The following is a 17,188-nucleotide window of genomic DNA, read 5'->3' on the forward strand; positions in this document are numbered from 1 at the left end:
ATCTTCCATTAAGTTTGGAAACAAACTTATTCTCCCCTCGCCACAACCTGTCTTAACTGACCTAAAACTCAGTTGTCACAACATTCTCTGTAATGGTTCTCCCAAGTCTGAAAGTCTTTGTTTTGTTTTTCTGTAACTATTAAAGTATTAAACAATGAATCAAAGATAGAGAGAAATGGCGGTGTTATAAAGCACTTGCTATGCAAGCATGAGGTCCTGAGCTCAGATCTCCAGAACCTACAAAGATGTACAAAGGTAGGTGTTGTACACCTGTGATCCTAATGTTGGATGGAGATAGGAGGATTCCACTGGCTTATCTGGCCAACCAATTTAGTCAAATTGGCAAGCTCTAGTGTAGTGGCTATTCCTGGTCGTCAACTTGACTATATCTAGAGAGGTGCAAGGACTGAAGTGAGGGCTCATCCACTAAGAGAGCTGGCCAGTATTCCAGAGGACCCAGGTTCAGGTAGGTCATCTATCTCAGCACCCACACACCTAACTCAATACCCACACAGTAGTTCCACCCGAAACTCCAATTCCAAAGGATCTGATGCCCTCTTCTGGCCTCAGAAGGCACTACATTCATGCAGTGCACAGTGCGGGCAAACCACAACTTATTAAAGAAAAAAACAAAACAGGAGGGGCTTGAGAAATGGCAGTGTTATAAAGCACTTGCTATGCAAGCATGAGGTCCTGAGCTCAGATCTCCAGAACCCACAAAGATGTACAAAGGTAGGTGCTGTACACCTGTGATCCTAATGTTGGATGGTGGAGATAGGAGGATTCCACTGGCTTATCTGGCAAACCAATTTAGTCAAATTGGCAAGCTCTAGTGTAGTGGCTATTCCTGGTCGTCAACTTGACTATATCTAGAATGAACTACAATCCAGAATTGGAAGGCTCACCTGTGATCCTAATCTGGAGGCTGGAAGATACAAGTTTCTGACCTAGATCTTGGCATGGAGATCTTGAGGCATTAGTGGCTATGAATCCCAGATTAAGACAGGGAGATAGATTTCTGAGTTCAAGATCATCTAGACCTTGGCACACACCTTTAATCTGGGCCATACCTTCTGCTGGAGACCTACATAAGGACATTGGAAGATTTACTCTCTCTTCTTCCCCTGTTTGCCTTGTGGGACTTGCCTTGTTGAGAAACTGCTAGATCCTTGGACTTCCATTCACAGCTGCTGCTGACCATTGTTGGGGAGTTGGATTACAGTCTGTAAATCATGAACAAATTCCCTTACTATATAGAGACTACCCATAAGTTCTGTGACTCTAGAGAACCCTAATACATCTAGATTCAGTCAAAGATTATTTTAAAACCTAAAGTGGAAAGCACTTAAGACTACCTCTAGCTTCTGCACATACATGTCTACATGTCTGTCTGTCTGTCTGTCTGTCTGTCTCTCTCTCTCACACACACACACACTTTTATTTTAAAAAATTTAAATGTTATATTTGGCTGTGGGTACATTACTTCAGGCCCCCCCCTGCTGGGTTGTAAAGAAACATGGCATGCCATACATTCATTTATGCTCTTTCAGAACATATGAAAAGCTCTTAATTTCAAAAGTTATCCAGCTTCCATATTTCTGAGTTACAGATTATAAACCTTTCCTTAGAGAGAAGCCAGGTCTGGTGGCACAGGCCTGAAATTCCACCTACTTTAGAGGGTAAGGCAAGGTTCCAAATTCAAGATGTGCATGGGTTACAGAGTGAATTTTAGGCTAGCCTGGGCAACTCAGTGAGACCTTGTGTCAAAATAAAATGTAAAAAGGGACTGGGCTAGAAGCTCCTAGAGGTTAACATACCAGCCTCTCTTACCTTCGCTACTATTCAGTTATTTCTTGGCTTCTCAGAAAACAGATTACTTCATACATCTTTTTTGTCTCACATATTCTTTTGTGGTTGTTGTCTTTAGTTGTTGAGATAGCGTTTCTCTGTGTAACCCCGGCTGTCCTGGAACTCACTCTGTAGACCAGGCTGGTCTTAAACTCAATCATGCACCACTACGCCCAGCTGCCTCACACATTCTTAACAACATATTTATATCTAACAGCCTATTCATTAGAATATATTATTCAATCAACTATGAGTTTAAAAAAAAAAAAAAAAAAAGAACAAATCTGGGCCTGGTAATACAGGTATGTAGTACCCCAGCTATGTTACAAGCTCAGGCAGGAGAGTTGCAAACTCAAGGCCAGTCTAAGCAACCTCTTCTCAATCTCAAAAAGCAAAAACTGAAAGAGTAGCCAGGAATCCAGCTAAGCGGTACAGCATTTATGCAAGAGGCTCTAGGCTCAGTCCTTAAATAGGTAACTATTGTCTTATTTAGAGGACAGAACTATAGTGTACAAAAATAAGGAATCTGAAAGGTCTACAAAGAGAAGGCACAGCAAAGACCCAGAGACAAGAAGTATGTCAGCTGGGTTTAACTTTATTTTAAAGAAACAGGATTTTACTATCTTGCCTAGATAAGCCTTGGAGCCTGGACTCAAACAACCCAGCCTCAGCTTGTCAGTAACCAAAACAACAGATAAAAAACCCTGGCTTTTGGGAACCTTTGTAGCTTTTTTTTTTCTTCCTGAAAACGAATATGGAAATAATCAAAATAACTACTTCAAAAAATGCTGTAGAGGTTAAGTTTACTGGCTACAAACTTTAGGACATGTACAGTAGGCTCTTCAGAAAATGCCAACTTTCCTAAGTGAATAAAGAAATTTTATACTTTTTTTGAGACAGGGTCTTTCTACATAGCCCTGGCTTTCTAGAACTAACTATGTTCCACCTATTCTGCTTCCCAAGTGCTGGCATTAAATGTGTGAGTCACCACACATGTCAGAATTTTATATCTTAAAGCAGGTAAATGTAAAACTGGAATGACTGGGGGGGGGGACTCTAAAAGCAAACTTAAAAAGATGAACAATTGGGGTTAGAAAGATGACTCAAAGGTTATGAGCACTGGCTGCTCTTCCAGAGGTCTTGAGTTCAACTTCTAGCAACCACATGGTGGCTTACAACCATCTGTAATGGGGTCTGATGCCCTCTTCTAATGTGTCTAAAGATAGTGACAGTGTACTCATATACATAAAATAAATAATTTATATATATATATATATATATATATATATATATATGAACAAGTAAATATGTAACATGATGCTTTTAAGGACATATCTAACATGGATCTTGCTATGTAGACCACACTAACCACACATTCACAGAGATCTATTGCCTCTGCTAGGATTAAAGGCCTGTGTACAGCACCACAAACGGCTAAATTTGTTTCTTAACTTCTGTTGAGGAGGAAGAGCAAGAATAGCTTGTGTTTATTAATCATTAATTCTATGATTGGTCAATATGGAGTCTCTGTACATTTTCAAATTTAATGTTTATCAGTATATATTAGCTATATAGAAAGGTTTCATTTTTGTTTTGTTTTTCGAGACAGGGTTTCTCTGTATAGCCCTGGCTGTCCTGGAACTCACTCTGTAGACCAGGCTGGCCTCGAACTCAGAAATCCGCCTGCCTCTGCCTCCCAAGTGCTGGGACCACAGGCGTGTGCCACCACTGCCCGGCCGAAAGGTTTCATTTTTACATTTTATGCCTGCATAAAAGTTTGACCATATTTACCTCCCATTATCTACTTTACAAACAGTCCCCTCTCTATTTCATGTCTTGCCTTCCAAGTGCTGAGGATCAAACCCACGATAGGCCAAGTGCTTTACCACTGAGCTGTAGGTTCTACATGTGAGAACATATCATACTTCCCACTCTGAATATATAAAGCCTTGTAAGTACCTTGTTTTACTTTTTAATTTATTTTTGGTTTTTCAAGACAGTTTTGCTGCCTAGCTTTGGCTGTCCTGGAACTCACTCTATAGCAGAGGCTGGCCTCAAAACATAGAGATTCCTTGCTTCTGCTACCTGAGTTCTGAGCTTAAAGCATCACCATTGCCAGTTTGGTATCTTTGTTTTCGATGACTCGATCATTCTAATTTTGCTTTCCCTACGGCGACTCTGTTCACGTAACACTTAGATATGCCCACAATACATTTTTAATGACATATGTACACTAACTTATGTGGTTAAGACCAATCCCATGTAAGCGACACCCCTTGTTTTCAGTGTATCCTGGCCAAGCTCACCCACATAGGCCACCAGTTGGTACTTTTAGGACAGCGTCTCACATAATCTAGGCTGGTCTTGAAGTCAGTATGGAGGGAACGGAGTCTGTAGGCCATCAGTTTTACTTCCACTCATTTAACACACCTCTCTGCTTTCTAGCCATAACCGGTTAGATCTCTTAAGCTGTACAAGATGACAGCTCCGGCCAAGGGAGGCCACTCCCTCCCTCGAGTCTTGATAAGCAATTATTGGTTGGGTGAACGCTCCTTCGGCCTAGACAAGGCACTGGGTCTCCTCTGATCCTGTCTCCTACGTGTAAAGCTGGGAACGCAAGCTTTAGCCGGTGTGAGGGGAAGTGTGACGAGGGCCGTGCGGGACAGGAGCCGAGGGCCTTCCTGGGCTCTCAACCACAGCGTGGCACAAAAGGCCCGCGGCGGCCGGCGGTCTCCAGGTGCATCTCGGGAAGGGTCGGGCCGCGCGGCCGCTGTCCATGGCGCCCTCGCCCCGGCTCACTCCGGACCGGGATGGCTAAGCGCGGGATCGCCGGCCTCCGGGAGCCCTTCCTCCGCTTCCGCGGCCTGGGGGTGGGGGTCTTTGTTCCCCAAGCGGCGTCGCGCCACGGGACTGTGTGCGCCGTGTCACCCGCCAGCCCGGCCCGAGGATGCGCAGGGCGCCGGGGTGGTCGGAGGCCGGAGCTTAGGAGCGGCGCAGCGTGGGGCGGCCCGCCACGTCCCGGCAGCCAGCGCTCGCAGGCGGGAGGCTCTCCCGCGCAGGCGGTTCACGCGGGCTCCGCAGGGCGCGCTGGCAGCGGGGCAGGGCCGGTCGGGGCAGGGCGGGGCGGGGAGCGGCCGGGGCGCGCACGTGGTGCGGACCGTCCCGCTCTCCGGCCAGGTCCCCAGAGCCCGCGCTCGTGCGTGCGTGCGTGCGTGCGTGCGCTCGTGCGTGCGGGGAGAGCGCCCGCTGGAGTCCAGCCCCGAGAGGCGGTCAGCATCCCGGAGCAGGCGCCAGTCCTTCCCGCGCGGGCTCTGCGAGGGAGCCGTAGGCGAGAGCGGAGTGGCCGCTCGGCGGGGCGCGGGGACAGGGCTCCCACGTACCTCGTCCAGCGGGGCTGAGGCGCCTTCCCGTGCGCCCTTCCCGTGCGCTCGTCGCCCGGCCGCTGGCTCCGGCTCCGCACGTGGCGGGCGGCGCGCTCCGGCGTGTTTACATTCTGCGGCCGCTCCACGTTGTGCTGCCGTCCTCGCCTGCCATTGGCCGGCTCCTCCCGGAGGGGCGGGCCCTCAGGCTCCCGCTCCCCGTGCCTCGGAGGAGACTCGGGTGTCCTCCTCCCCAACCCCGGCCGGCCCCTCCCCCCCAGGGCCTGGGCGGGACCGCGTCGCCTCTCCCGAACTGCGGAGCCGAACCGCAGCCTGGCACCCCGAGAGCTAAGCGCCACCGTGAGGGGGCCCGGCGCGACCTGGACGGCGAGCGGGAGCCTGGGGTGGGCAGGCAGCATGGGGGAGGAGCCTCTCGGCCGGGCCGCCGCGGCGCGCGCAGGTGAAGCGCCGAGAGGGGCGGAGGAGCGCGGTCCGGGAGGGCAGCCGCACGGCCACTCGGCGCCCGCCCGCCCGCCCGGCAGCCCGCGCGCACTGAGGGCAGGGCGCGGCGCGCGCGGGCGAGCTGGGCGGGCGCGGGCGGGGGAGGGGAAGGCGCCGGCCGAGGTGTCAGTCTGCGGCGCATGCGTGCGGGGCGGGCCGGGCCCGGCCTATATATTGAGTTGGCGCCGGCGCCAGCTGAGCCGAGCTGTGGAGGGTCTGGCGGTGAGGAGGTATTGGGGACAGGGGCATGCTTGAGCTAAGGGAACCTCGTCTGGCGGGAGCCCTGGGAGAGCAAAAAATGGGGGTGGGGGTGGGGACCAGAAGTAGGAGACTGGAATTCAGGGGTTCCCGAGGTCGGTCCCTGTCAGGATCCTTGTCAGGAGGCCAAGCAGAGGCAGGGGGATGGAGTGTATCCCCAAATGAGAGGCCACGGCAGAGCTTCTCTGTCCATCCTCAGGTCTCCCGCGCGGGAGGAATAAGGTGGGGATCACTTGACGGAGAGACTCTTGAGCACGGTTTTCTCCTTTAATCCTCTCCCCCCTTTCCTTCTGCTCTTCTGGAATTGGGGTCCCGTCACCCCAGCAAGCGACACTGCCCGCCGGGTGGGGCTGGGAAGGAGGGAAAGGAGCCCGGAGGACGTGACACCAGAAGGTTCCCTCCACCCCCTGCTTCCCCGCCACAGCCGCTCTCCAAATTGGCGCGGAACCGGCTTCTCCACAGCCCGCTCTTGGAGGCTCGGCCAGGCGCCTGGCGGGCCTCGGCCAGGACGCGCCTTTCCCACCCTGCTTGTCCTGGGAGTGCATGAATGGCCCAGACGATCATCTAAAGGGTGCTAGGGGACTTTGCAAATTCCTTAACGCTCTCAGGTTCCCAGTGTACAGTTAAGGAAATGAAAGCATGTATGTAAAATTACTGAGCTAGCTAGTGTATTGCAGAAGATAGTGTATTTCAGAAGATAGTGCAGTATTCTATTTTTAAAGGTTTAGGCCACCTTCTAGTAACGTTAGCTAGTAACTTCTGAATCAGTTTTAATTGGAACTTTAAGATTATGGATGACTATGTTCTTGATTTTGTTTTTCTTTTCTCCTATGTAGAGGTTTCATAGTCCTCAAAGAAGAGAATGTCAAGACGCAGGTAACAGTGTTAGTCTTGGAGACATGTTTCAAAATTAGCTGCTGCTTTTGAAATATATGACTTACTAATTAAGCTTCCTTTCTACAATTCATCACAGTAGCCGTTTACAAGCTAAGCAGCAGCATGTCCAGCCCAACCAGCCAGAGTCTCCGCAAGAAGCCCAGATAATTCAGGCCAAGAAGAGAAAAACAGCACAGGTGATTTAAGGAAAAAGAGGGAGAAAGGGGAAAATATTCCTTGCTGAGACCTTAGTTTACATGTTCTTTTCTATTCTCCAGGATGTCAAAAAAAGAAAAGAGGAGATCACCAAGAAGCATCAGTATGAGATTAGGGTAATGTAAAACTGGACAGGGTGGGCCGGGAAGAATAAGAGCAGAGTCATGTGTTATTGCCTTACAGTAGGCAGGTTCTGATACCTTAGAGGTGAACTTGAAGGAGGTTCATATAAGCCTGAGTCCTACAGCAGCAGGGTTTCCTTTGGTAAATCCCTCCCTTTTGGAGCTGACTGGCTGGTGTGTGCACCAGGCCCGCCTATATGCTGCTCTTTGTTCACTTTCAGACTACAGTGGAGGGCCCTAATAGCTAATGAGCTGGCATAAAAAGGATGTGAGATCACTGTCAGTTTGGCACCCAGGCTTTGGGATCCCTTCCTATGTGCTTACTTGGAGATGGTAATTCTTTCAAAAAGATTCTCTAAGTGACTCCACTTGACTAAATGTTTTGATGTTTTCACATTCAAGTATTAGAAAACACTTTGAAAAGAGCTTTTTTATTTTAAATTATCCTTGCTAGAATTTCTAGATTCAGAGAACTACTCTTAACATTATTTCACTTTACATTGCAAATGCGTTTGTTATTATTTCAGTACATTAAGTATTGTATTACCAGGCTTCGTTATCTAACTTATGAAGACTAATGAATTATATGGCTTTAAAAATAAAATACCAACATCAAATTGGCTATCATTTGAAATTGCAGAACAAAAGCCAAGGTTTCTTAATGCACTAATAGATTTTTCTCTTTCTGTTTTGAAATGACAGAATTGCTGGCCACCTGTACTGTCTGGAGGAATCAGCCCTTGCATTATCATTGAAACACCCCATAAAGAAATAGAAACAAGTGACTTCTCTAGATTTACAAATTACAGATTCAAAAATCTTTTTATTAATCCCTCACCTCTGCCAGATTTAAGGTAAAAAATTTCAGTAACTTTATACCAAATGTTAAAGGTGGTAGAATTAAAACAGTGCCAAGTATTTTCTTTTGACATTAATATAAAATACGTAAACTTGGTTTGGGGTTTTATTTATTTGTTTGTTTATTTGTTTTGTGCTTCGCTTACTGAGAAGTAAGCATGTATCATTCTACATGAGATGATATTCCCAAATGATAGCAAGTGATATATTTAAAACCCAAACTTGGGTTTTACTTCACTTACTTGGGAAGTGTTTCCAGACATAGCAGAACTGAACTACTTTTTAAAATGTAGCTTAAAGAATTTGTCTAGTTAAAATGAGAACATTTTTAAATGAACAGTAGTTTCAACTGACAACTCTACTTAGTCCTTACCAAGTTTACTATCAGTTGTGATATGATTAAGAAGTACAGCTTATAGAAATATTCATATAGTAATTGACATTTGACTAGAAAAAGCAAATTAGTGGAGACAGACAAACTATCTCTGAGCCTGATACTTTGTTCCACCTTAAAAATCATTATAAATGATGCTGCTATATTTTCAAGTGTTGAAACTTAATTATCATTGTGATCATATACTTATTTTTACATGTACGTATATTTATTTTTCTGGCATTTAAGAAATCTTACTGGGTGATAATGATACATGCCTAGCACTCAGGAGGTAGAAACAGGCAGGATACCCAGGACGGTTACACAGAGAAACCTTGTCTCAAAAGACCAGTTATCTTAAACTATAACTTTTACAAATTATAAAAATAAAATAGGATTATGTAGCATTCCTGAGATTTACCAATAAGGTGGAAATCCAGTAATTGCAAGTTGGAGTTGGATATTTGAAACTTGTGTTTATGCTAATCTAAACAGAACTAGGTCACAACTATAAATTATGTATTTCCTCCCCCCACCCCCTTCCCCATGTAGCTGGGCATGTTCACAGGAGGTTTGGCAAAACATGTTACAAAAGGAAAACAGATACGTGCATGATAAACATTTTCAAGTTCTGCATTCTGACCTGGAACCACAGATGAGGTCAATACTTTTAGACTGGCTTTTAGAGGTATGTTCTAAAAAATAGAAATTTCTTTTTCATCTATGACAGAAAAATATGTATATGGACATATGGTATATGCCTTCCATGAAACTTCAGAGTATGTTGTCCACAGTGTAGTTTGTAACACCTAAAGTAGAATAATGACTTGATATTTTTTTCCCTTGAAGTGCTGGGGACTGAACCAGGACATTCTATGTTAGACCAGCGCTTAGCTGTAATCCCAGACCAACTACCTTTTTAAAGAATAAAATCAGGAGTTGGGAGCATAGCTCATGGTAGTGTGTACTCAGTACCAAAGCAAAGAGTAAAGTCCTAAGAACACATCTTCAATACAACCCAAACCAAAATCAGAAATTCCTGGTATGTGTCAGGTCTGTTTCTACTGAGGGTACTCAAGGTAAATAGAATGTGTAGTTGACTAGGTTTTGTCTATAGGCATACAAAGGACCAGCTTAGGCATTGGAGGCCCCCAGAGATCCTTTTTCAGCCATAGACGTTGGTTACCCCAAGCCCTTAAGCCCTTTACATCCTATTTAGCTTCCATTATAAAATGTACTTACTCCTGTTCCTTTTAGAAATACACTATACTCCTGGGTATTGATGGTAATATATCCCTGTAATCCACAAAGGCTGAGGCAGGAAGACTGGGAGGTTAAGGCCAATCTGGCCTAATAGCAAGTTCCAGGTCCAATAGGTTACACAGTGAAACCATGCCTCAAAACAGAAAACTATACCATCAATTTAAAGGAATATCAGTAATTCTGAAATGCCTATAGATCTATACAAATGTTTTTTTCTTATTTGTATTGTAAATTACTTGATGTTTACTGATTTTCTTCCAACTCTGGAGGGAGATTAGATTGAGGAAAGAGAATTTACAAATTTCAAGCAAATCAGGGCAGGTTAGAGTGATACTACCTCAAAATAAGGAGCAGGTGGGATGTATACAACTAAGTGGTGAAATGTTTGCCTAACACATGGTGAAGCTCTGGGTTTAATCCCTAATGTAGATTCATTATGAGGGAGAAAGAAAGGTTGGATATCTTTTGGTAAATAAAAATATGGTATAGCTCAGAAATGTTTCCAAGACTAAAATGAGGTTCTATCAGGTCATTGCCCTTAAAGATGATCATGGAAAGAAAGACGGCATGGAAAGGAAACAAAAATTGTTTGTCTATTTTCATTTGGGGGATTTGAAAATTGAACATGAGGTCCGTTTGTAGTGATAGTGGCATCAGTGTAATTAAGAATTATGTGAACTAAGTTTTTACTTTGTATGCTGACACAAATATTTTCAGTCTAAGAATGTAAAAAGAGTTTGTTTGAAATATCCTAACGATCTCTTTGAAATACAACATCTATTCCTGATTTTAAGACTGTGTAAATGTGAGTGCAGGGGCCCAAGGAGATTAGAAGATGGGCATCAGATCTAGCACTGAGGTTATAAACAATAGTGAGCTAGCTGCCTAGACTATCAGTACATGTTATTCCCTCCCTTATATTAATAATGGCATCCTCAAAAACAAAACTTAGCTTCAAAGTAGCTTGTAATTTGGTATAGTGAATATGACTTTCTATTTTGGATGAATTCTGGAAATAATATTGAATATTTGGTTCTTTCAGGTTTGTGAAGTATACACTCTTCATAGGGAGACATTTTACCTTGCCCAAGACTTTTTTGACAGATTTATGTTGACACAAAAGGATGTAAATAAAAATATGCTTCAACTCATTGGGATTACCTCATTGTTCATTGCTTCCAAACTTGAAGTGAGTTCTTAAATTTCATCCAGATATATTTACTGTAAAATTAGTTTTTAGATAAATACATTAATCTCAGGATACTGCCATTTTCTGAACTAAATCTTTATGTAAAATAATTGTCTTATTCTTTATAATGGGGATATAAGAAGTTATAGGTCAATGTTGTTACATAATTATATAGCACCTGAGTTCAGAAGAATGGTCTTTAGATGCTAATCAATCTTATGCTGAGTAAGAATGGTCTCTCCACCCTAATATTTTCCAAATGGTGTGATGTTAAAAGAAAACTTAATTGCCTTAAACTTGGAAAAATATGTAATTACCATCTACTACTTTTTACTACACTGTTGGCTGTTTCCAATGCTCTTTGCAGCTGTATCATTTTGAGGGGTTGAACACATTAGTGTATCTTCTGTGTTGTTTTTTTTTTTTTTTTTTTAAGATATATTTATTTATTTATTATATGTAAGTACACTGTAGCTGTCTTCAGTCACTCCAGAAGAGGGAGTCAGATCTCATTATGGATGGTCCTGAGCCACCATGTGGTTGCTGGGATTTGAACTCAAGACCTTTGGAAGAGCAGTCGGGTGCTCTTACCCGCTGAGCCATCTCACCAGCCCATCTTCTGAGTTTTATGTTCTCTCCAAATTCTACAGTGTATGGCAAATCAGTTTTTAGAGTCCGCCTGTCCTATTGTTTCAGATCTTTATGCATCCAAGTCTATAGTTTGCAGCCATGTGTCAGGTTTTTCTTTTAACCCTGTGATAATTTCTAATTCTCAAGATTTTTAAGACAAATTTGTCATCAGCCAAAGCACAATCTTTCTTCCCCTGCCTATACTGGGGACTGAACTCGGGCAAGCACTCAACTAACTGAGCCATGATCCCAGCCCAAAACACTGTTGAGTGTCTTGTTTTAGTCTGACCACCAAACTGTATTTAAAAAGTTACTATTTCTTTAACAGATTAAGATTGAAATACAAGGTTAACTCCAGAAAAATAAACCTTGAAAATGAGTACAGTAGTAACAGATAAATACATACCAAAAAAATCTTAATGTGGTTTTGATTTATAATCACTTTGTGAAGCTGTCCTTAAAACTGAAGCCTACATATATATAGCTATATATAAGTTTTTGTTTTTATTTAAATTGTGCTTAATAAAAAAAAATTCTGAATTAAAGGAAATCTACGCTCCCAAACTCCAAGAGTTTGCTTACGTCACGGATGGTGCTTGCAGTGAAGTAGATATCTTAAAGATGGAACTCAATATATTAAAGGTAATGATAATGTCCTTAGTTGCAATTTTTTAATAATTATGAGTGAACCTTGCATATAAGAAAAAGCCAAAGTTAAGGGCCAATGAAATGACTCAGCAAGCTAAAGGGACTTACTGCCAGGCAGGCATGACAACATTTTGACTCATGGGGGACCCACATGATGTAAAAACTTGTCTTTTTAACCTTCACAAACTAGTCACATCATGTGCCCACCCCTAACTTAAATATAATGTTGAACAAAACTTTAAGAACCAAAATTGAGGTTTTAGTCTGAGCATATAATTCTAAAAGTCTGATGCAAAAGTATTAATATTGGTTAATGGTTGGTAGGGAAATTTACTTAACCTCTTTACCTTTATTATGTAACTATTTACATACTATTATGTGTGTGTGTGGTGTGTATACACACATGCACACATTATGTCATAATTAATGGGCATTTTAAATTTTCATTGACAGGCTTTAAAATGGGAACTTTGTCCTGTAACAGTCATCTCCTGGTTGAATCTTTTTCTTCAAGTTGATGCTGTTAAAGATGTTCCTAAGGTTCTTCTACCTCAATATTCTCAGGAGACGTTCATCCAGATAGCTCAGGTATTGACTCTGTTACTGAACATATAAGTCATGAACTACACAACAAAATGGCATAGAGATAAATCTAAGTCAACAAGGAAACATTTGACCCATAAAATTCGGTTTTCAAGTATTTACATTCCTTAATAATTCTAGAAAATAAAATCTATGTTTTAGGATTTTGGATTAAAATTAAAATCTTTTTGATATAAAATGGGGAAAAAATATGTTTTCAACTAGTTGTCTTTAGGCTGCATAGCCCTGGTTCTCCTGAGACTGTTCTGTAGACCAGGCTGACCTTGACCTCAGAGATCCACCTGCCTCTGCCTCTGCCACCCAAATTCTGGGACTAAAGGTAGCATATACCTCTATTCCTGGCCTGCTGTTCTTTCATTCTGATTAAATTTTCTTAGGCCAGCATATTCTAAAAGAGTAACTAAAGAGGTTGAGGATTCCATTCTTTACAATAAGTAAGATCTGAAGGCTATACTTCTGTGAAAGCAGCCCTAAGTTTTATTCTATGTATGATGTAAAATTGACATTTAGTGTTGAGTATTAAGTCATTTGGATTAGAATTTGTGTTTCAAATGTGTAAGTCAACAAAGTTTTGGAATATTTCTAGTATATAATTTTTAATACCCTATTTCAAAGTTTTGAAACTGTACCAAAATTAAAATTTTTTTTCAAGATTTATTTATTTTATGAGTACACTGTCACTCTTCAGACACACCAGAAGAGGGCATCAGATGCCTTTACAGATGGTTGTGAGCCGGGAATTGAACACGTGTCCTCTGAAGAGCAGTCAGTGCTCTTAACTGCTGAGCCATCTCTCCAGCCCCCAAATTGGAATCTTTGATTGTGAAAAATTCTACACTTGACTTCAGTGATGGTCACAAAGAAAACAGGAATATTAAAAATATTCTATAAAATTGAGTATATTTTTTATGTGAATTGAGTTCTGACATGAGTTCCAGCTCCCAAGAGATCTCATATACTTGTAAATACTTTAAGATTCCAAACATCCAGATTTGAAAATACCGGTCTCATGTATTACTTAGAGAATAATCTGTGGTAGTATTTCACTGGCAACTCCTCCAGTTTCTACCACCTTCTTGCCTGGTGTGTGAGTACAAATACTAAGTTTTACTCAGGGCCAGGAAATCAGCTTAACCTTCTGAAGTCTGTGTAACTGCTACTTTTCCAGTCCCTGCATTACCAAGATAATACACCACTTACCTATCTAGTTGCTAAGAATGTTGCATTCTAGTCTGTCCAGTTTACTGCATCCTTTTAAAAATGAAACTTTCCTGATTTACAATCTCACAGTGAGCTTAAGTGCTCCAACTTCTAAAGGTCCTGTATAATATAACAAAGCTACTAGATTTCCTTACTTTCCACTGCTCACCTTGGATAAGGAACAAAGGTGTTCCTTGCTTATTTCATGAGAATTATTACCTTTGGCCTAACCTGTTACCTAATTTAGAAGCCTTCACAAGCTTTTTCCAATCTAGATGAAGTGCTCACCCTTCTAATAGTTATCACTGTGTTCCTACAATTTACCCCCTTTCCTGCAATTCTGAGACTGGATGGTAGCTTATTTAGAGTTATATATAAAATAGGGACACATTTATGTTTCTCTTAAATTACTTTTGTTTTTTCCTTGTTAGCTTTTAGATCTGTGCATTCTAGCCATCGACTCCTTAGAATTTCAATACAGAATTCTGGCTGCTGCTGCTTTATGCCATTTTACCTCCATTGAAGTGGTTAAGAAAGCTTCAGGTAAGACTATTTTGTTGACTTTGTACCTGTTCACAACTGTTAATGGAACTACGGGTACTTTAACACCTTACCAAACACAAAATAAAACAATTTAGCTGATTTTAATTTTGCTAAAAGTGCTTAACTCTTAGTTTATTTCCATAGTCAATAAAATAAAATAAATTCCCAGCCAAGTAGAAATTAAATATATTTGAAGCAAATACCACAATTCTACTTTGTATGACTAGAAAGTGGTTTAGAAGCTTAGAAGTAAGCTTGGAAAAATGGGTCAGTGGTTAAAAGCACATACTGCTCTTGGAGAAGACCCAGGTTTGGTTCCTAGCCCTCGTATCTAATTCTAGCTTCAGAATATCTAACACTTCTGATCTCTGGGCACTTGTGTACATGTATACTATACATTCACATAAATATTAATCTTAAAAACAAAAAACACCTACCCTCAAGAGAGTCAGATGAGTAGCAAATCCTAGAATCCCAGCACTGAGGCTGAACCAAGAGGGAAGCCAACCTGGGCTACAGAATGACCCTGGAGAAAACTATCAATTCTTTTCCGCTTTAACGTCATGTAAGGAACAGTTTGATTAACATTTTATTAACTTTTTGAATCTAGGTTTGGAATGGGATGACATTTCAGAATGTGTAGACTGGATGGTGCCTTTTGTTAGTGTTGTAAAAAGTGTAAGTCCAGTGAAGCTGAAGACTTTCAAGAAGATACCCATGGAAGATAGACACAACATCCAGACACACACAAATTATTTGGCTTTGCTGGTATGGTTTTTTGTTTTATGTGTTTTGTGGGAGTTTTTTTTGTTTGTTTGCTTTATCTTTCATTGTTTTTAAAAATTGTGTTATTTAGTTAAGTCCTGAAACTAATGGAATTGAAGTTATTAGCAAAGTTTATCTAAGGTCTGAAACTACTGTGCATTACTACCTAGGCAGTTTTTTTTCTTGTTTTCTTTTTCCAGACAGGGTTTCTCTGTGTAGCCCTGGCTGTCCTGGAACTCACTTTGTAGACCAGACTGACCTCGAACTCAGAAATCTGCCTGCCTCTGCCTCCCAAGGGCTGGGATTAAAGGTGTGCGCCACCACGCCTGGCTTACTTAGTTCTATAAGATGATAAATGGCAAAGTAATGATCATGCTGACTGAAAATGTAAGGGAGATAACTAAATTAAGGCAGACTTGATGATAAGGGCCTAGGATGCATACTAGTATTAGGGAGGCTGAGGCAGGAGGATCCTAAGTTCCCGGGCCACATACTAAGACCCTGTCTCAAGAAAAAATATTACTGTTAAGCAGCTTAAAATCAACACCAGCAGCCCAGATAAGAAATGAGAAAGTTTTGTTGTTTTGAGACAGGGTTTTACTGGGATCACTATATAAACAAGGCTGATCTCTAGGGGATCCCCCTGCCTCTGCCTCTCAAGTGCTAAGATTAAAGGTGTGTATTACCCCCAACCCCAGCCAAGATAGACTCTAAAATTAACCTTGGATAGAAACAAATAGGTAGAGGTCTGGTTTTACTGCATACTTATTTTATCTTAACTGTTAATTACTGAATAATTTCTCCACATGTACAGAATGAAGTAAACTATGTGAACATCTACAGAAAAGGAGGGCAGCTGTCACCAGTGTGTAATGGAGGCATTATGACACCACCAAAGAGTACTGAAAAACCACCAGGAAAACACTGAAGTTAACAAGCTGGAATTGAACAACTAATGGATAGTTTCATATAAATGAGTTTTACAAGAAAGTAGTGCTGTGACTATCCATGTCTAAGGAGTTACACTGCCATTCTTTTACTTAAAAACTGTCAATTTGGCACTAAATGCCTAGGATGCACAAAATCCTGGGTTTAATCCCCACCCCAGCACTACAAAAGGAAACAAAACAAAAAAACTTCAAAAAATTGGCACTAAAGAAGTATTTCCTATAAAAGAGAACTTGTTTACAAAGGTGACTTCACTCCCAAGGACAGTGGATGGAAGCCAACAATTTAAGCTATAGCAGTTGTTTCTGTGTGTTCCTGTGTTACTCTAAAATCCAGTGTTACTGTGTTTCTTTTCATGAAGTAGGAATTTTATCATTGGAATATGGACTAGACTAGTGTTACCTTAAAGGGTACATTAGCTGACACAGAACTTTGAATCTAGATTTTATATTCTTAAATTCCTATACTCTTGAATGGTGCAATTTGTTTTTTGAAAATAAAATTTAAGCTTATTTACAAAGATTGTTTTGTAATAAAGTGACTAATTTATCTAAAGCTGTTTGTAACAAACAATGATAAAACTTGAATTTTATGAATGGTAAAGTTCAATCTGTTTTTAACTAGTTTGTCTGCCTTGCCATATTTCTTAATCAGTAAGGCATTGAACCAAATGTTTAAACTGCTCTAAATGGGAGAACCAAAGAAATTATAAACAAGATATATAAAATGCTTTGGCTTCTTCTACTCGGGGGTTTTACTTGATAGAAAGGTTGCTTTATAATCTTTTTGTGTATCACAATTTGGGTAAAATTAAACACTTTTCCAAACTATATAAGAAAGTCACTTTATTGCACTAAGATATCTCCAAGGCGCCTTATGTTTGCAAAACTGGTGGTCCATTTTTAAGCCCCATATTATGAGTTGAGGACTGTGTCAACATGGTAAAACTTTAACATATGTCCTAAACTTCTATTTTCTTATGGCAGAA

At 41.5% G+C, this 17,188-nt stretch overlaps 1 protein-coding gene and 1 long non-coding RNA gene across 3 annotated transcripts in view; one reads left to right on the forward strand and one right to left on the reverse strand.

Moving 5' to 3' along the window:
- LOC115062893 overlaps positions 1-5,416 on the reverse strand; it is a 10,638-nt gene extending 5,222 nt beyond the window's left edge. The window contains exon 1 of the long non-coding RNA XR_003842801.1: positions 5,229-5,416. This is a non-coding gene — a long non-coding RNA (uncharacterized LOC115062893). The remainder of the gene's footprint in view (positions 1-5,228) is intronic.
- A 415-nt stretch (positions 5,417-5,831) lies between these two features.
- On the forward strand, positions 5,832-17,141 carry Ccne2 (cyclin E2). Of its 2 annotated transcripts, none has more exons than XM_021222404.1 (12): positions 5,832-5,938; positions 6,803-6,842; positions 6,940-7,039; positions 7,121-7,174; positions 7,883-8,034; positions 8,964-9,099; positions 10,717-10,863; positions 12,040-12,135; positions 12,595-12,729; positions 14,376-14,487; positions 15,098-15,255; positions 16,067-17,141. In XM_021222404.1, exons 2-12 carry the CDS (start codon positions 6,829-6,831, stop codon positions 16,178-16,180), a joined length of 1,218 nt encoding a protein of 405 aa, XP_021078063.1. In that variant the 5' UTR covers positions 5,832-5,938; positions 6,803-6,828; the 3' UTR covers positions 16,181-17,141. The 2 variants fall into 2 exon arrangements, with proteins under 2 accessions (XP_021078063.1, XP_021078065.1); XM_021222406.1 differs by having other exon boundaries at positions 6,943-7,039.
- The last annotated feature ends 47 nt before the right edge of the window (positions 17,142-17,188 follow it).

Source organism: Mus pahari, chromosome 22 (genome assembly GCF_900095145.1).
Source record: "Mus pahari chromosome 22, PAHARI_EIJ_v1.1, whole genome shotgun sequence".
Classification (NCBI taxonomy): Eukaryota; Metazoa; Chordata; class Mammalia; order Rodentia; family Muridae; genus Mus; species Mus pahari.

Bases quoted from the DNA above. Each gene is read 5' to 3' on its own strand.
- Ccne2 (XM_021222404.1), top strand. The intron at 10,864-12,039 runs GTGAGTTCTTAA...TCTGAATTAAAG, and splicing joins TCATTGCTTCCAAACTTGAA to GAAATCTACGCTCCCAAACT. The intron at 12,136-12,594 runs GTAATGATAATG...TTTCATTGACAG, and splicing joins TGGAACTCAATATATTAAAG to GCTTTAAAATGGGAACTTTG.